General features: G+C 39.5%; 1 protein-coding gene across 1 annotated transcript; it reads right to left on the bottom strand.

The window, feature by feature from the left end:
* Positions 1–503: 503 nt before the first annotated feature.
* Positions 504–13,906, bottom strand: LOC140465778 (glucose-6-phosphatase catalytic subunit 1-like). Its single transcript, XM_072561540.1, has 5 exons — positions 13,486–13,906; positions 10,768–10,877; positions 10,544–10,649; positions 8,762–8,877; positions 504–2,146 (listed from the first exon to the last, which is right to left on the bottom strand). Exons 1-5 carry the CDS (start codon positions 13,713–13,715, stop codon positions 1,635–1,637), a joined length of 1,074 nt encoding a protein of 357 aa, XP_072417641.1. The 5' UTR covers positions 13,716–13,906; the 3' UTR covers positions 504–1,634.
* Between the last annotated feature and the right edge of the window lie 6,880 nt (positions 13,907–20,786).

The raw sequence follows: 20,786 nt of genomic DNA on the forward strand, positions 1-20,786 counted from the left end.
TGAACAGCCATCACATGACATCCCAACTCCTGACCAATAAAGGCAAACATACCAAAGTCCTTCTTCATTATTCTGTCTACCTGCGACTCCACTTTTAAGAAACTAGGAACCTGCACTTCAAGTTCTCTTCATTCAACACTCCGTAGGACCTTACTATTAAGTATGTAAGCCCTCCCCTAATTTGTATTTCCAAAATAAAACACCTCACATTTATCTAAATTAAACTTTATTTGCCACTCCTCAGCCCATTGACCTATCCGATCAACTCCTGTTGTACTTAGGATCCATCCTGTGTTTGCTCAGACCCAGGAATATGGAAGCACGCACGATACTCAGACTATAACACTTTTATCTATTTGCGAATTGCAGATCTTAGCTGCTCTCATGGCTCATACTTCCAGCTGTCAGCTAGAGCTGTATATAGTGCTGGGATATTCAAAATAAGATAGATTAGTATAAAAACCCACAGAATCTAAAACAAATGACATATAAAACAATGTGCCTTTACTTTCAAAACATTTATTACAACAAAACACAAAACAAACCATTGCTCAAAGATGTGCACAGTGAAAAGAATAAAATGGTGGCAGATTGTTAAACCATCTAATTGGTCTTCTAAAGTACTTAACAGTGTCTTTTTGTGAGAAAGAACACCCATCCAAAATAAATAACTGTCCACCCACTGTCAGAACCACATTATATTCTAATGCACAGGTAGTGCATTCAGGCACATACATTTTAAAATCCCTTTTCTTCTTAAAACACAAATTGTGAAGAGTTAGATTCTGTTGACATGAAGATTGTGACCAGATTATTATTAATGAACAATGTGTTCCCAATTACTAATGTCAAACATGGTAATTAGAACATAAAATGCTTGAAACGAATCTATTGTATTGTGCTCCCTCCCCAACACTGACTTCACACAGACCCATATACCTTCAGTGTCAAATTTAACCGACTTCTCTTTATTCTATGAGCATAAAAGTTGTGTCAGCAGCATATTCGACCATGGGGTGAATCATGATCTGGTACAGCATTGTCCACATCCATACAAACATGCTTTCCATACAGGCCATTAATTAGGAACTGGAGCCACGCTTCCTGCTCAGGTAACATCAGCCAAGAGAGACCTGTTTGTAACACCACGTGCTGTTTTTCACTGCATTATCAGTGGAGCTCCAAGTGTTGCCTTTAAAAAAGCAGCTTTATTGACAAGGAGTCCAGTGAAGGCAACAACAGTGCACAAAACATAGCCCTTTAAAGAGCTTATTTGACCACACAGAAGTATGCAGGATGACTGATTATCTGGAGGTTTGATTTGGATAAATGTATCTTGGTCCAAACACTGGGCTACAAAAGAATACAGATGGAAACAACAACTAAAAATTCTACTGCTGATCTAAAACGTGAGCAGTTGGTCCACAGGAAATCTGCACCGTACGCAATTTTTCTGGGTAAGTCACATGTCTAACAAGATCTTGTCTGTTCAGTGGAACCAGCAGGCAATATTATGTTGATTGAATTCCGATTCTGTGCCAAAGTACAGCAGTTAGCCAAACTCAAACTGATTTGATTCTTGGAAGTGACTTCACTATTTTCCCCTATTGTACAAACATCTTGGTTCTAGGGATCTATAGCATTTTTTTCTCTTGTTGGTTCATGACATGTGATGCAGAGAATGGGATAATTGCCACAGCAGCCAGAGGTACAGCAGCACTCTTACAGAAAGACAGAAAGTAAAACAGGAATTCCGTCTGAGTCGGGGGCTTCACTGAGTCAAACAGATGCAGGATGAGTAACGAAGCCACTATACAACTTAGTCTGAAGCTGAACTGTTGGCTCCTCTTCCCTTTGCAGCTCTCAGCATAAATGGGGGAGTTGAGAGCTAATCCCAATCCGAACAAGGCCCCCATGTTCCTGACCAGACCAGCAAAGGGAGTGCTGTCGATGTGGACCCATTCTGCTCGGGCGCACCATCTCTGGGCTTTCTCCACTGACCACAGCAAGTCCACCCCTAGCACTTTCAGCACCAGATAGAAGCCCAGAGCGAAGGAGAACAAGGACAGAGTGATCTTCAGGTACTGCTTGAAGCTTGCGTTGTAGATTGCATCAATCCGGCCAAACACTTCAGCCACCATCAACCCTGAACACAGAATAGCATAGGAGTTAACAATGTGACTGCAGAGACCAAGAAACAATTGCGAAGCTTTGATAGAAAACACTCCTCTAGTGACATTATTCATAGTGAAGGCTATTGAAAAATATAGTTTTAATGGTTTGTCATCTCAAATTAACCGTTCCCCATGTTTAGTGCTGAAAACTGTCTCAGTGTTGGGCTTTATCATGAACACCTAACTGTTCTTAGCATACAATGAGTGGCTTTAAATTGCTTCGGTTGTTCTATCGTAAGCTGACACATTGATGTCTGTGTGGTTTTTTGCTCAATGAGATGATTGTCTAGTGAATCTGCTTTTAATACTATTAACTAATAAAACAAACTAGAAAAAAGTGATATCTGTTTTGAGATGGGATTAAAGACTAATTGGATCATGGCAGTTGGAGCACATTAAACAAGCAAAATAGTATGACCAACTGTTAGGTGGCAAAAAAGCTTGTTGGAATAAAGTAGATGCAAGAATTGAAACATTGATATATTTACTTAATTACTTTTTGAGGTGAGGCAAAACATTTGAAGAGCTTTTCATCAGGAAATTAAAGAAATCGACAGAGTCTACGATAGTTTAATGGTCTGGGCAAGGAGTTGAAAGGTTGGCTATGATCTGTGTATTCCAAATTCTCATTTATTGTCACTTCATGCAACAGTTTGAGGTTGAGTTTTGCTAAGGAAAAGCATTTTCTTTTTTTATGCCTTATAATGGCCTATTGAGTACTAACCCTACCTTCATGAGCTTACTCCATTGTTTACTGATTAAGGCAATGGATAACTGAGAGAGGCCAGAGAAGAAGTCATATTCAGTCCCTAATCTGTACTGTTAACTGACATCAGGTGAAATGTCATTATGGTTCTAGAATAGTAGCCTGCAGGTAAGATTTAAACCTGGACCTAAAATGAGGATTCTGGGTAATCCAAGATGGAGGACGGGAAAAATTTCTGGCTGTAAGAGCTGCTCCTTTTTTTGAGATATTTTAGGTGTTGGAGGTGATTTCCTCAAATTCCAGGAGCAGTAATTACTGTTTTATATGCTGTTGCATTGTTTTGGAACTTTGGGAAAAAAAAGTCATAACAACAGCAGTTTAAAAGGGAGAAGAGCAGACAAAGGAAGCACATGGTGAGGACAGTGAGAGATAAAACCTTTGCTGTTTGAATTCGTGTATCGCTGGACATTGGAATGCATCTGGGAAAATTAACAACAGTGAAATTCACAACTAATCTTGGAGGAACTGTTGGGCGATGTTTAGATTAGATTACAGTGTGGAAACAGGCCCTTTGGCCCAACAAGTCCACACCGACCCACCCATACCCCTAACCTAACACTACGGGCAATTTAGCATGGCCAATTCACCTGACCTGCACATCTTTGGACTGTGGGAGGAAACTCACACAGACACGGGGAGAACATGCAAACTCCACACACTCAGTCACCTGAGGTGGGAATTGAACCCAGGTCTCTGGCACTGTGAGGCAGCAGTGCTAACCACTGTGCCACCATGCCGTTCATAGCACAGAATCAGATAAGTTAATTGCTGTTTTAATTCTGTCGAAGAGAAAGGCTGCAGTAGTGAGAATAGTGGATTCTTTCTTGATTATATGTCTTTGGAGATAAGTCTCTTGATTAAACTTAAAATATAAGTCATAGCTATAATTTAACCTGGGGCAGTGTTTTGTAGAGGAATAAGATGGTGTTATATTCTGGGTCTGTAGATTGTGAAGGAGCAAAAATGGCCTTTGCAGTGATATGTACTTCTTGTCAGATGAGGGAGTTTAAAGAGAGTTTAAGGGTTACTGCGGATTATATCTGCCATAAATGCTGTTGGATGCGAATCTTATCAGATCGAGTGGCTTGGTTGGAGAGACAGATAGAAGCGATGAGAAATTTGCAACACCAACATTATGTGATGGATGGCAGTTATAGGAAGGGGGGAATGTCTCAGATACAATCACATAGATGGGTTAACTCCAGGAAGGGTAAAAGAGGTAGGCAGCTAGTGCAGGAGTCTTTTGTGGATATACCCATGTCAAACAGGTATGCTGTTTTGGAAAATGGAGGGTGATGGATTCTCAGGGGAACGTAGCACGAACAGCCAGGTTTCTGGTATTGAGACTGGCTCTAATGCAACGAGGGGTATGTCAGCTTGCGAGAGATCAATTGTGTTAGGGGATTCTGTAGTCAGAGGTACAGACAGATGTTTCTGTGGCCAGCAGAGAAAAAGCAGAATGGTATATTGTTTCCCTGGTGCCAGGATCAAGGATGTCTCAGAGAGGGTACAGAATGTTCTCACGGGGGAGAGGGGCCAGCAAGAGGTCATTGTCCACATTGGAACCAACGACATTGGAAGGGAAAAGGTTGAGACTCTGAAGGGAGATTACAGAGAGTGAGGCAGAAATTTAAAAAGGAGGTCCTCAAGGGTAGTAATATCTGGATTACTCCCAGTGCTGCAAGCTAGTGAGGGCAGGATAGGAGGATGAATGCATGGCTGAGGAGCTGGTGTATGGGAGAAGGATTCACATTTTTGGATCATTGGAATCTCTTTTGGGGTAGAAGTGACCTGTACAAGAAGGACGGATTGCATCTAAATTGGAAGGGTACTAATATATTGGCAGGGAAATTTGCTAGAACTGCTTGGGATGATTTAAACTAATAAGGTGCCGGGATCAAGGATGTCTCAGAGAGGGTACAGAATGTTCTCACGGGAGGTAGTGAGGAAAGAGATCGATCTGAGACGGGTACAGTTGAGAACAGAAGTGAGCCAAACAGTCAGGGCAGGCAGGAACAAGGTAAGACTAATAAATTAAACTGCATTTATTTCAATGCAAGGGGCCTAACAGGGAAGGCAGATGAACTCAGGGCATGGTTAGGAACATGGGACTGGGATATCATAGCAATTACGGAAACATGGCTCAGGGATGGGCAGGACTGGCAGCTTAATGTTCCAGGATATAAATGCTACAGGAAGGATAGAAAGGGAGGCAAGAGAGGAGGGGGAGTGGCATTTTTGACAAGGGATAGCATTACAGCTGTGCTGAGGGGGGATATTCCTGGAAATACATCCAGGGAACGTTTTTGGGTGGAACTGAGAAATAAGAAAGGGATGATCACCTTATTGGGATTGTATTATAGACCCCGTAATAGTCAGAGGGAAATTGAGAAACAAACTTGTAAGGAGATCTCAGCTATCTGTGAGAATAATAGGTAGTTATAGTAGGGGATGTTAACTTTCCAAACATCGACTGGGACTGCCATAGTGTTAAAGGTTTCGATGGAGAGGAATTTGTTAAGTGTGTACAAGACAATTTTCTGATTCAGTATGTGGATGTACCTTCTAGAGAAGGTGCAAAACATGACCTACTCTTGGGAAATAAGGCAGGGCAGGTGACTGAGGTGTCAGTGGGGGAGCACTTTGAGGCCAGCAACCATAATTCTATTTGTTTTAAAATCGTGATGGAAAAGGATAGACCAGATCTAAAAGTTGAAGTTCTAAATTGGAGAAAGGCCAATTTTGATGGTATGAGGCAAGAACTTTCGAAAGCTGATTGGAGGCAGATGTTCACAGGTAAAGGGACGGCTGGAAAATGGGAAGCCTTCAGAAATGAGATAACAAGAATCCAGAGAAAGTATATTCCTGTCAGGGTGAAAGGGAAGGCTGGTAGGTATAGGGAATGCTGGATGACTAAAGAAATTGAGGGTTTGGTTACGAAAAAGAAGGAAGCATATGTCAGGTATAGACAGGATAGATCGAATGAATCCTTAGCGTATAAGGAAAGTAGGTGTATACTTAAGAGGGAAATCAGAAGGGCAAAACGGGGACATGAGATAGCTTTGGCAAATAGAATTAAGGAGAATCCAAAGGGTTTTTACAAATATATTAAGGACAAAAGGGTAACTAGGGAGAGAATAGGGCCCCTCAAAGAGCAGCAAGGTGGCCTTTGTGTGGGGCCACAGAAAATAGGGGAGATACTAAATGAATATTTTGCATCAGTATTTACTGTGGAAAAGGATATGGAAGATATAGACTGTAGGGAAATAGACTGTAGGGACAACTTGCAAAATGTCCAGATTACAGAGGAGGAAGTGGATGTCTTGAAACGGTTAAAGGTGAATAATTCCCCAGGACCTGATCAGGTGTACCTGAGAACTCTGTGGGAAGCTAGAGAAGTGATTGCTGGGCCTCTTCATGAGATATTTGTATCATCGATAGTCACAGGTGAGGTGCCGGCAGACTGGAGGTTGGCAAACGTGGTGCCACAGTTTAAGAAGGGCAGTAAAGACAAGCCAGGGAAATATAGACGAGTGAGCCTGACCTTGGTGGTGGGCAAGTTGTTGGAGGGAATCCTGAGGGACAGGATGTCCATGTATTTGGAAAGGCAAGGACTGATTAGGGATATTCAACATGGCTTTGTGTGTGGGAAATTATGTCTCACAAACTTGATTGAGTTTTTTGAAGAAGTAACAAAGAAGATTGAGGGCAGAGCAGTAGATGTGATCTATATGGACTTCAGTAAGGCGTTCGACAAGGTTCCCCATGGGAGACTGATTAGCAGGGTTAGATCTCATGGAATACAGGGAGAACTAGCCATTTGGATACAGAACTAGCTCAAAGGTGGTGGTGGAGGGTTGTTTTTCAGACTGGAGGCCTGTGACCAGTGGAGTGCCACAAGGTTCGGTACTGGGCCCTCTACTTTTTATCATTTATGTAAATGATTTGGATGCGAACATAAGAGGCACAGTTACTAAGTTTGCAGATGATACCAAAATTGGAGGTGTAGTGGACAGCGAAGAGGGTTACCTCAGATGACAACAGGATCTGGACCAGATGGGCCAATGGGCTGAGAAGTGGCAGATGGAGTTTTATTCAGATAAATGCGAGGTGCTGCATTTTGAGAAAGCAAATCTTAGCAGGACTTATACACTTAATGCTAAGGTCCTAGGGAGTGTTGCTGAACAAAGAGACTTGGAGTGCAGGTTCATAGCTCCTTGAAAGTGGAGTCACAGGTAGATAGGATAGTGAAGAAGGCGTTTGGTATGCTTTTCTTTATTGGTCAGAAAGGGTTCAGAAAAGATTTACAAGGATGTTGCCAGGGTTGGAGGATTTGAGCGATAGGGAGAGGCTGAACAGGCTGGGGCTGTTTTTCCTGGAGCGTCGGAGGCTGAGGGGTGACCTTATAGAGGTTTGCAAAATTATGAGGGGCATGGATAGGGTAAATAGACAAAGTCTTTTCCCTGGGTTGAGGAAGTCCAGAACTAGAGGGCATAGGTTTAGGGTGAGAGGGGAAAGATATAAAAGAGACCTAAGGGGCAATGTTTTCACGCAGTGGGTGGTACGTGTATGGAATGAGCTGCCAGAGGATGTGGTGGAGGCTGGTACAATTGCGACATTTAGGAGGCATTTGGATGGGTATATGAATAGGAAGGGTTTGGAGGGATATGGGCCGGGTGCTGACAGGTGGGACTAGATTGAGTTGGGATATCTGGTTAGCATGGATGGATTGGACGGAAGGGTCTGTTTCCATGTTGTACATCTCTATGACTCTCTGACTTTATGCTGAAGAGGACAGGGCATATGGCCTTCTGTCAAATCTCAGTGATCAGGCTCACATTAAGAATGGCTTGGGAGAGGCACTAATGGGTCTCAGAGCCCATGGAACTCCATCTCAGTAAGGAAGTCTCAACTTCAGGAAGGGAGAAATTTGATAGTCGAAAATAAAATGGAAAAGAAGCAGTCTTATAAAGCCAAGCTTCAGGCATTGGAAAAAGGCTGAAAGCAGTCCTAGAACAGTCAGTGGCATATTCATATGCATTAATATCATAAAACCATCTTTCCAGGAGGGATACTATACTCCTCTTTAAGTAGTTTCTCAAATTATGTTTGATTAATTGATTGGGTATGAAGTTTAATTTGTTAACTCAAAACAGTTTAATTGCATAAAAAAAACAAATGAACCTTTACACAGTTTGGTTAAATCTAGGAAATACAATTCACACCCTTAACTGGTTATTACAATGGGTAATACTGCATTTATTTAACATTGAAAAGCATAACAATATAACAATCTCATAATTTTATAAATATTGTCTCAATTTCACATGAGATTCTGAATAAAGCATGTTTGCTGACAGCAATTCAAAAGTAGTCCATTGGCTGTAAGCACTTAGGATCATCTAGAGAATGTGATAGCACACTGCATTTTTTTTCTTAATTGTAGAAAGAGAAATAATTCCAATTACAAAGCTATTAATTTCCGTTCAAACATTTTTGCATAAATACTTAAGTGGTAATATTCTGTTGAAAAAGAGGCAATACTTTAAAATGTGCTTTGGTGAAATAAGGTTGAATCTGAACTACTCTCACTACAAACATCACCCCTGTGCCAGTTTTGCAGACAGGTTGACAAGTTTTAAATAAACAGAAAGGAATTTTGAACCAAATCATAAAATGGTTGCTGCACAGAAACAGATTATTTGACCTCATCATGTCTGTGTGTCAGCTCTTTGTAACAGTAATCAGCCATTCCCAATAACAGTACAGATTGTAAATTGTGATCTTGATACAAGAAGGATTGTCATATTCTTCCACTAACCTGAAATAACCCCCAGGAAGACTTGGTGCGGGAAATGGGCAGCTACAAATATTCTGGACGCACAGACGTTAACCTGAACTAGCCAGAAGACTGCCCATAGTAAAGCACGCAGACACCTGAAATAGTGAGAGCAGTGATTACAGTGGGTGACGATATAACATGACAATTAGAATGAAGCATACATACTTGTGAAGTATCTAAGTAGCACATAGAACAGCCATAACATTTTTAAAAATATGTCGTGCACATTTTAACCAATATTCAACTTAAACTTCTGGTCTTGGTGTCATAAAGTGCTCCAGTTGTTTGAATGTGTAGGTGAATTGGCACAGGAGGAAATTGGCAACTTGGGAGTTTTGCCAATTGACTAAATTTTATTTCCAGCAGAACTATGCCCTTTTTGTTTAACTTTAGGAATACTCACTGACCTATTGCTTTGCTGCTCAAAGCTTGAATTCTGCTGACTTTTTAGAATTTACAATGTTTGTCACCAAATTTAAAGGATTGAGTACATGATCAGCCTCAGTTTATAGCATGCGTTTGCAGCCTTTACTATACATGGAAATTGAGATGTTGGTATCATACTCAGTGTATATTGTCCTGTTGTATTTTAAGTGAAACTAAGGTACCATTTGCCTGGTGATACAAAAGATCTCTTGTCAATATCTACAAGGTAGGGAAAACAATTCTCCTGGAGTTTTGTTGGTAGAATTCATCCCTCAACCAAGATCACCAAAATGAATTAACTATCATGTGGGAACTTGCTGAGCCCAACACTGACAACACTTCAATATTAACTCATTAGCTTTCAGTTGTTGAAAAGTCAAGAAAGGCACTTGAGCCAAGGACTCCCAATTTGTTTAACAGAGTTGGTCATTTTAATTTTTCTTACTTTATAGTTACCATTACCAAATCAAATCCTGACAGATTTCATATAGAAATAAAAGAGTGAAAAATTACTATCGACTCCCTTATAAATACTTCTTTTAATTTTTAGGTTTATTGCAACAAAACTTGACAGATAATTTTTAAAAGCATTTACATATTCCAAAGTTTGAAATTGCCTTGCATTTATACTTTTAAGTTTATTCATTTCTTTCCCAATGTCTTAAATGTGAATTGCGTTATCAGGCAAATTCCTCACAAGACCCATCTTGGATTAATAGACACTATCTATCTCCTGTGAAGTTTGCTTTATAAGTCCACTAAATGCTAAATAAAATAATTATGCAAAGACCTCATGCTATTATTGCGAGACTATAAATCCAGGGACCCAGTTAAAGTGCTGGGGTCCTGGGGCTGAATCCCACCATAGCAAATGGTGGAATTTCAATTCAGTAAAAATCTGAAATTAAGAGTCAAACAGTTATCATGAAACTAGTACTGATAGTTGATTCACTAATTTCCTTTTTAGGAAAGAAAACTGTCATCTTTTCCTGGTCTGGCCCACATCTAGACCCACAACAATATGGTTGATTCTGGGCAATTAGGCCATCAATGCTGGTCCAGCGAGTGACATCCCATGAATGGATTAAAAACTTAGCTATTCATTTTCTGAGACCGAGTTCATCTCTTTGTCAAGCAATATGATCAAGATCAATTTATCCACACTCTTTAAAATCTCCCATATCAAATCAAGATCTGCCCTGAGCTTGTTTTTTTTTACCTCCGGTATAAATCTATCTAGTTTTTGTAGGCTTTCTTCCTACTCGTGGATCCCATCAAACTTATATTGCTTCAAAACTTATAAGTTTTAAGAGGTTAAATGTTTCAAAGACTCACCAGTTCTGAACACGATGCTGCTTATTCTGAAGTGTGCTGGTCAGAAATGCTGTCACCATCACATACCAAACCCCAGCTGATCCCATAGCATGACCCGATGGGCTTCCTGAAATAGACAAAGTTTTGGGGCCAATAGGAATGATTTTTTTTAAAAAGCCAATGCATATTTTTTAAAAGATCTACACAGTCCTGATATTTTTGGGAGTGTGCGAGTCTCTTAATACCTGGTCCTGTTTCACAGGTGATAGGGTATTGTTCTAAGACTGGAACAGATGAGTTACCGTAGTAGGATGTTTCATGAACCCACCAGTAAGGTCTCTGTCCAAATAATATCCTGAAATGAAAAGAGAGAAGCATCTTTTATAAAAAAAAAGGTTATTGATATATTTAGGTTCTAAAACAAAGATAATTTCTGGTTTTCACACCCAAGGTACACTACTGCAAAACATGTTAGGGCCAAATAACAGGCAACACTTGTTAAACATTTACACAGGAATATCTAGAAAATGCTGATAAGGAATGCTTTTTAGAAGTATTTTGAACAATGAGCTGAACTCAGCAGGTGTAACTATTGTAAAACTCTAGGTTGCAGTGTATTCTATTTACTGAGTCCTGATTGTGGACAGGTTATCTTAAAATGTTGCCTTGGTCTTGTTAATTGCTGATCCCTGTTTAGACACCCCTAAAACCAGTTTGAACAAAATGCACCCACATCGTTTCACCAATAACAGACCTGAAGGTTGTTTCTTATACCATATGAAGCAGTTAGATATCTGAGGGTTCATTTGTCCTATTACTGTGGTGACAGCACATTTGAGAGTATTGGAGAGGAAAGGAAGGTTGGAATAAAAGAAATAGGAGCAGGAGTAGGTCATTTTGCTTCTCCAGTTTGAAACATCCTTTCAACATCTCCTGTCAAACTCCCTCAGAGCCACATCTTTCAAAAGACCATCTCATGTTCTTCTAAACAATAATCAGTAAAAGTCCATCCATCCCAGGAACGTGCATTTTCTTGAAACAGCCTCCAATGCAAGTACAGAACAGTGTTTGCAACAATGTAGTGGTCAAGGGTTAATTTGTTTTTTCTTGAGAAGTAGGGTGATGTCAGGTTTGACGGACAGTACCTGAGCTGAGAGTGGAGTTAACAATAACAATAGTTTTGAGGACAGGAGTTGGGATGTCACGTTGAAGTTGTACAGGATGTTAGTGAGGTCTCTTCTGGAGTACTGTGTGCAGTTCTGGTCGCCCTGCTGTGGGAGGGATAGTATTAAATTGGAGAAAGTTCATAAAAGAGTTACCAGGATGTTGCCGTGAATGGAGTGTTTGAGTTATAAAAATAGGCTGAATAGGCAGGGTCTACTTTCACTGGATTGCAGGAGATTGAGGGGGTGACCTTATAGAGGTTTTTTAAATCATGAGGGGGCATAGATGAGGTGAATAGCAAGTGTCTTTTCCCTAGGGTGGGCGAGTTCAAAATTAGGAGGAATATTTTTAAGGCGTGAGAGGAGGAAGTTTTAAAAAGGACTTGGGGGGGGGGGGCAACGTTTTTACATAGAGAGTTGTTCATGTGTGGAATGAACTGCAAGAGGAAGTGGTGGATGTTGGTAAAGTTACAATATTAAAAAGACATTTGGATAAGTTCATGATTAGGAAAGGTTTGGAGGATATGGGCCAAGTGCAGGCAGGTGGAACTAATTTAGTTTGAGATCATGGTCCATTGTGGACTAGGTGGATCAAAGGGTCTGTTTCCATGCTGTATGACTCTATGACTCTATTTGTTAACGTGAGAACCAGGAAGAGAAGTTTTGTGGTCAGCTGTTTAATGGGCAGAATGGAACAGGTCCAGAACTCAACCCACCCTCTCACTATTCGCACATTTAAAATGTGTTAAAACAAGGGATGTTGATTGATCATTGATACAAGTCCTTCGCTTTTTTTAACATCTGCTATATGATGCAGTGACTTTAGCTCTGGGTTTTATGCATTCAGTTCTTCTATAACATGATGGTTGTGTTCTTGAACAACCCCACATTATAGAAAAATCGCCCTTTAGAATCAGCGCTTAATATGTTGGTGATGTAATCGTGTTACAGCTGAAACACATTTTAAAAGTTTGCACTTTAGAAAATGTCCCCAGTTTGTCAGACGAGTTACAGTGAATTTGAGTTAATGAAACAGCAGTATGACCTGTATTTCTTTGAATTCGCACATATGTTCTGACCAGCATCTGAATAAAGAATTTCCCTTCAGCTAAAGGGAGGTAAAGAACATAAGAAGTTCAACAGGGATAGTATCCTTTAAAGGACATATGAGAATAGAATTTAGAAACATACAGTACTATTGTTGGTGTAAAACTGAGAAAATAAGCCAGAGGGGTTCTGTCTTGTAACCTCAATCTTGAATAAATTGGTTGGTTATTATAGACAATATAATGCCATGCTCCTAATCTACAAACAATCAACTATCTTGGACACAAGTTGTGCTTAAACATGTGATGAGGACAGGGCTTGGTAGTGATGCATTTCCTTGTGGTTGACTTGATTTCGTTCGCTGAATCACCTTAGGGGAAATCAGTATTTTCAATCAAAACGAAACGTTTGAAGGAAAATATAAAAGTAGTGCCCTCCATCCTATGAGCCTCCAGATGCCCCAAATGCTCAGCTAGCTAAGCCTGTGGTGCTGACTTTCCCTGGGCTGATGCAGTGAAAAAAGAAGTCAATTGCACTGACTTCATTGAAGCTAGAATGTTGCATCACTCAATCCCAGCAAGATGAACAGTGAATAATGAGAGAACCTTTTTAACCAGCATCAACTTGTTCCTGGTGTGTAAATAGAAACAGAGCCATTCCTTTCTATAAATCCAGTTCTCAGAAACATTTAGGCTATCTTTGGGATTTTGCAGGTGATAATGTATGAAGTTTTTCTTTTTCTCTGAAACTTACCATTTGAAGATGAGGTTGAGCCAGTCTCCAATGACAGCCACCCAGATGAGTTTGACACCCACGGCTTCACACAGATGGAACCAGATGGGAAAGAAAACAAAGAAAGTGTTTCTCAGGTCAGCGGCGAAAGAGATAAAGGTGAACCAACTCTGGGAGTCCTTGTAATTCATCTGTAGATACTGCACCAGCTCTACTCCGGAGCTGTGGAGCAGGTCCATCCCAGCGTCCATTCTCTGCACCTTTGGGAACTTAAAGTAATCTCTTTCACAGTCTGTCTCTTTGCAGGATTAGCTCTTCTCTGCTGTGCTGTGTGGATCCGTTATATACTGTGCTAACCAGCAGCGTAGTACGCAAACAGTGATCTTTGGACTCGTGCTAGGTTCACAGAGTCAATGAACAAAGCAAGATCATGTCAAGCTGACGCAAACATGTTTGGATACCTATTAGGTGAAAAACATCCAAGCCATTGAATTTATTGATTGAGCTAATAAACAATTAGGGAGGAAAGACTGAAGTGTTTTTTAACATTATTGCACTTCATCTCATCTAATTTTAGATGCAGTAACAGTGGTCTAAGCCTGACCAATTTTTAAAATAGAGTAAACTAATTAAAACATTTAATATCCTTATTTATTTTGAACGAGAATAAAGAAAATGTTAACCCTGTAACAGCTGGAGTTTTCACTAATAGCTCAGATGCCTGTTAAATTACTGTGTAAACATTGTACAAATATATGCACTATCCTTTAAAGGTCACCTGGGGTGATATGGTGTGACATTATATCAGTGTGAAAAACATTGTACAGAATTGTGCTTGTTAAAAATATTCCAATTTGTTAAAGAATAAATGGGCATTCTTCCTGCTTAAATGATGGAGAGATTTTTTTCCCCCAATTTAGCCAGGAGGTCCTGATGGCTAGTTTTGCAGATTCAGACTGGATAACCAATTTCTTAGCATTATACCCTTTTCTCAGGAATTCACTAATCATTACTAACAAGTTGATGTTGCATAATTCCTGTGATAAAGTGGATTTAAATATGTTTTCCTACAGAAAATTTTTCCTCTCCTTCATAGAAGTTAATACAATTTACACAAGCCAACCAGAAAGTTTCAAGAAAAACACAAAACACAATCTATTATTCATAAGTAGCATGGTTTTCACATACATAAAAACACAAAAAACAATCTATTATTCATAAGTAGCATGGTTTTCACATACAGAAAAACACAAAAAACAATCTATTATTCATAAGTAGCATGGTTTTCACATTTTCTTTCACAGACATATTTTGCCACTTGGTATAAATGCAATCGATATACTCATCTTTGATTTCTACAAGGGTGCATGTTGCAATAGACAACTTGAGTGGGTAGGGTAAAGTTCAAAATTCATATGTTTTTAATATGGATAGGATAAATACACCTTAGCTTACAGTGACTGTTAATATGTATTGGCTTTACTAGACCATTAGTCAACATTTGCTAAGCCAGTTTAGAAGATTGAGGAATTTATGTGCACATTACACTGACCTTAACTCTTACAGTAGGGTAAAGCATAAAGCGAGAAATAATGAAAGCTGGTCAGAAAAGTGTGGCAAAAACCACAAGAGATTTAATATCCATATTGACTAGAAACATCAGATGGATAGTGGTAGCCTAGATGATGAATTCATAAAATGTTTTCACAGTAGTTTCTTAGAACAGCATGTTCCACAGCTGAGCAGAGTACAAGCTATAACAGACATTGTATTGTGCAATGATTTAGGATTAATTAATGACCTTACTGTGAACGTGCCCTAGGTAGCAACACCATAACATGGTGGAATTTTACATTCAGTTTGAAAGAGAAAGGAGTGTGTCCAGGGCTATCTTTTTAAAATTAAAATGAAGGAAATTATACAGACATGGAAACTGAGCTGGCTAAAGTGAATTGACAAATTATTTTAAAGAATAATTCAATATAGATGCAGTGGCTGGATTTATGGGGATATTTCAGAATATACAGAATAAATATATTTGAACAAATAAAACATTTCTAGGAATTGGCATACCATCTGTAGTTCACTAGAAATGTTAATGAGTATCAAGCTAAAAAAAGGGATGAAGTAGTTTATTTAAAAAAAGCAAAGATCAAAAACATTAGTAAGGAGGGAAACTTACAATATGAGAGAAATTTAACCAGAAATATAAATACAGATGGTTAGAATTTCAATAAATATTTAAAGAAGGGTTAATAAAATGAACATTCATTCTACAAAAGGTAAAATTGGTGAATTAATGATGGAGAAGTGGGTTTATGATAACTTCTACTCCAGTTCCTGCCTTACCCCTATCATCCTTGATTTCCTTACTGATTAGAAATCTATCTACTTCAGCCATGAATATATGTAATGACCTAGCCTTGATATCCCTTTTTGATAAAGCATTCCACAACTTTTTTGATACAAAAGAACCCTTCTCATCCCTGTCTTAAATTGTTGACTCCTTACACTGAGATTATGCCTTTTGGTCCTAGACTCTCCCACAAATGGCCAGAGATGGTTGGTGTGCCCGGGCAGAACGCTGGTGGTTGGTGGCATTGTGGAAATGGCTGGGGCCCAGAGTGCTGGAGTCCTGAGGCAAGGCAGCTGGTGAGCTTGGATGGCAGTCAGCAACAAGACAGTAGCGCTGGGGTTGAGCAATCAAATCCAGCATGGGAGAGAGGATGGCGGTCGGCAGTAAGATGGCAGCATGGAGGTGCAGGAAATTGAGAGATCTAGTACAGCACAAGAGAGAAATCGAGCTCTTGTGAGGAAAGCTCAGCATGGAACCACTGCAGGCCCATGGCTAAAAGACTGTAATCTGGAACTTCTAACTTTATTTCCTATTTATTACTTTATACTGAGAAGAACTATAATGTCGAACTTATTCCTTTACTTTTCTACATTTTACCTAAAATTTGGTACCTAGGTATTTTGTACCTAAGAATGGCCCATGAATTGTGAAATTTTCACTGTACCCTTGTGTGCCTGTATTTGAGCACATGACAATAAAACCCACTTCTGATTCCAATTGTATTTCTAAAGGAAAGCAACCTTAATCAAAATTATCGTGCATTTCCACCAATTGTGACCATTTGCAACTGTCGCAGAATTCTCTTCAAGTTGAGTTCATTGATTTTAAACACACAGCATTATGAAGCGGGTAAATAGGAGAAGGTTCAGACAATTGTATCACTGCAAATAAAAGTGTTTGAAGACTTTGGTGACACTCTATCCTTCTATGTCAGGCTTTCTGGTGTATAGCACTGGAAAGTTTTAAAAATATGTAGCATTCCCAGAAATCGATTACTATTTGCCAGTTAAACTTGTATAGACTTCTGAATACATCATTTTTAATGGTAATTTTTTGGCTCAGTGGTTAGGGCAGTTACGCTAAAGTGCCAGGGACCCAGGTTTGATTTCACCCTCGTGCAACTGTCTGTGTGGTGTTCCCACATTCTCCCTGTGTCTGTGTGGATTTCCACCGGCTGGTCCGGTTTCCTCCCACACTCCAAAGGACGTGCAGGTTAGGTGGATTGGCCCATGCTAAATTATCCATAGTGTTCAGGGTCTGGATGGGATGCTCTTTGGAGGATTGGTGTGGCCTGTTTCCACACTTTAGGGATTCTATGCAAAAGGGAAGTGCATGGCTAGAGTTCCATACTAAAATATTTATTTCTTGAGATCAACCCATTTTCAAGTGTACTGATAAAACTGCACCAGGTTACCACTCTTAAATACACTTTTTTTAATGTTAAGGAATTTAAAAAGGTGTAAATATTAAACTTCACCGGAGTAAAGTCATAATCGACTTCAAACATTGACAATGTTTCTGTCTCCAGAGATACTGCCAAATCTGCTGAAAGTTTCCAGCAATTTCTGTTTCTATTTATTTTTAAATGATCAATTACTCTGCCCAATTATACTGGTTTTGTAACAGACTTTGTTTGTGATCATGCAAATGCATTTGAGCAGAACCTTGAACCACAATGTCATTTTGGAACATAGGCACAATTTTAACACACGTTACTGAATGCAGACATCATTCTGCCTCTTATTTTCGGTGATTAATATTTATTACCTGCTTTATTGCTCCTGTCAATTTAATGTGGAGTTGGGGGGGGTGGGGGGGGGGGGGGGTGAACAAAATTCCTCCGATTGATAACTTTAATTAAACTTCACTCGGAATAGTCAACATGGGAACTTATGAAGCCAGAAAACATTAGGCTGTGTGAAAGTCCAGAAAGGAACACACAGCCATGCACATAGATCATAATGACATTAACTCCCCCATGTCCTAGCCCCCTACCTCACAAGCCAGGCTTTGTTATCACATAGTCTGACATTACACACTATCTATTTAAATAAATCTGTTGGACAATAATCTGTAATCATTTCTAACTTTGTCCACCTAGTCCAACACTGGCACCTCCACATCACACTATCTATTGTTAGCCACTAACAGTCTCCATTAAAAGCTCCATTAAAACCCTCCTATCCAGATCATTATTGACTCCTTTATCTGTCCAACTGCTCTTCTCTCTCTTTGGGCTCTATCCCTACCTATTGTTTACTCTTTAGCCCCTCCCCCCATCCTATCTTCTGCATATAAACCTACATTTTCTGAGGAAGGGTCACCGGACCAGAAACATTAACTTTGATTTTTCTGCACATGTGCTGCCAGACCTGCTGAGCTTTTCCAGCAACTTCTGTTTTTGTTTCTGATTTACAGCATCCACAGTTCAATCACATCTTGCACACATGCTAACTTCCTTTCCAAGATTATCAACAAGAGGATTATTATCAGAACATGAATTTTCTGGTAGTAATTGAAAGATAAAAACATACCAGATTCTTGACTAACTTGACTGTATACAAAGGAATTGACTCTACTGAATACTCCACACCAACATTTGCAAATTCCCCTCTGCGCCAAAACTTTCCTGATTAATGGCCTTCCTTTATTGTAACTGAGTCAAAATTCTGGAACTCTCTCCCTAACAGCACTGCCCACCATGGACACTAATGACTCATATCTACCTTCTGAAATGGCCTAGAGAGCCAGACATATGTGAGGAAGATGATTCACTCATCATCTGGGTAATTGGGATCTATAAATAAATGCTGGCATTGCCATTAATACTCACATCCTGAAAATTTATTGTTTTTTTTCTTTAAAAGTCAACTTAAAATTGCAAAGCACATACAAAGTTAGTAATCTCTCCTTAAGAGATTTTTAAAATACTATGCCGTGATTTCCTGCTTCTACCTACACAAAATGAACTGCAGAGGTTCAAAATGGCTGCTCACCACAAACTTCTCAATCTTCTCAAACCACTCACAGTCAGACTTCCACTTGGGACCCCTCGCCTACAGACTATTGCCTGTATGTCTGGGAGTTACAAATTCTCCTTCTTCCAGTTGCTAATTTTCCTGTTGCAGTGCATCTGTTACTAGGCATAAAATGCTATTACTATTCACTGGAGTACTCTTCCCTGTTCAGGACTACCACAAGGGTTGAGTTCTTAAATCTTTAACTCATCCCTGCTGCTGACTGTGCTGTTTATGCAGGGAACTTGAAGTTGAGTCCAAAGATTTCATACCACTGTTAACCATGTAACATATAAGCAGTCAATCCAAATCCACACTGCTGTCAATATATGACACTGTATGAGCTAGTGCACATGATAAAGGTTGCTGACACTATCCTCTCAGAAATGGCAGGATCTGCTTGGTAGAGTGCATTTGAGGAAAACTGACATGCTATGACACGACAGGTGGTTTTTCAGATATCACAATGTGATACATGTTAGTTCCCACAACATATGAATAGGACCTAGGACATGTAGCACTGAACAATTCAAAGTGAATTTTCATTACAGGATCTGGTATCTCCAAATGGATACTATGACCACAGGCACTTGTGCAAGCGAGCTCAAGCTAAGCAATCCTGTTGTATTGTAGCATGCTTCTCTCAGCCTGTCATGCTGCAAATGGACTCAGTAACATGGAGACTGAGACCTTTAAACCATTAGGTTACATGGCATTATACAGTGACAACATCATGAGCATATCTCTTACAGGTATATTGCATATCTGCTGCTTGACATTATACAACAACGAAAAACATTTTCTGGTCTGACTAGAGTTCCTTGTAGTTCTAAGATATCACTAATTGCACATTAGCAACTAGTTACAGGTTACATTGTTTAGAATTCCAAATCTTGGAATTTTCTCCCTAACAGCATTGTGACTCCACAGTACATGGGCTGCAGTGGTTCAAGAAGGCAACTCATCATCACCAACTCAGATGTGGGCAATAAATTGCTTGCCCAGTCAGAAATGTTCACATTTCATGAATGAATTAATTAAGAACGTCCAGTGTGAGTTCTCACTCCTTAGATCCTACACTGTCCTCCCTCAAGTCCATATGACACCACCAAGTGGATGGTGCTTATACAGCCCTCAGCAATAACCCTTTCAGACAACAATATATAGCAATTGGCATTAATACAAAATGGTTGGCTCTCCTGGTCAGCAATTACAATTCTAAAGAAAATGTACTCAACACTCAATAATTCTTATTTGGTTTTCTGTGCAGCAATATCTCTCAATTCTCCCAAAAGCTTCTTGGAATTGTGTTCAATTGAGATCCTGCTGTATTCGCCCTCTGTTGTGTTACATTGCTTTGGACTCTTTCAGTAATTTGAGTCGGACCATATTATGAGAGACTAAGCAAAGTACAGGGAATTGCCCCATAACCTATTATTCACCAACGTTCAAGAATTCCCACGATCTGTTGCAGTGGGTTTGCCATTGATTCCATGGAAACATCAACATTGATAAACAGTTTTTTTTAATTTGGCATATTAAGTGTTTCTCATGCATTTCTTATCAGAAACAATGTGTAGCAAATCAGAAAATATAACAGTGAGAGGCAACAATATTTCAATAATCAATTGAATTTCAAAATAATTTTATAAGTTGGCTACTGCAATTTTATAAGTTGGCTACTTGATTAGCAGTAAAAAAAAACGCAATCTCCCAAAGCTCAGTTAATTTTCTGTAAACAATTCAGATGATTTTCATAAGAACTGTCCTTGCGAAACAGGAATGTACGTAGGGTTTCAAACCCAGCTATTGCAATGACGCAGGTCTTGTTGATAGAAAGGGCATTGACTCTGTTTTTCATTGGGATTGCTCAGAGTCGTAATCATTGACTGTCAGTGGAAATGATAACAAAGGTGGAAAAACATGATTTCAGCACTGAGCAAAATCAA

This window comes from Chiloscyllium punctatum, chromosome 42 (genome assembly GCF_047496795.1).
Source record: "Chiloscyllium punctatum isolate Juve2018m chromosome 42, sChiPun1.3, whole genome shotgun sequence".
Taxonomy (NCBI): domain Eukaryota; kingdom Metazoa; phylum Chordata; class Chondrichthyes; order Orectolobiformes; family Hemiscylliidae; genus Chiloscyllium; species Chiloscyllium punctatum.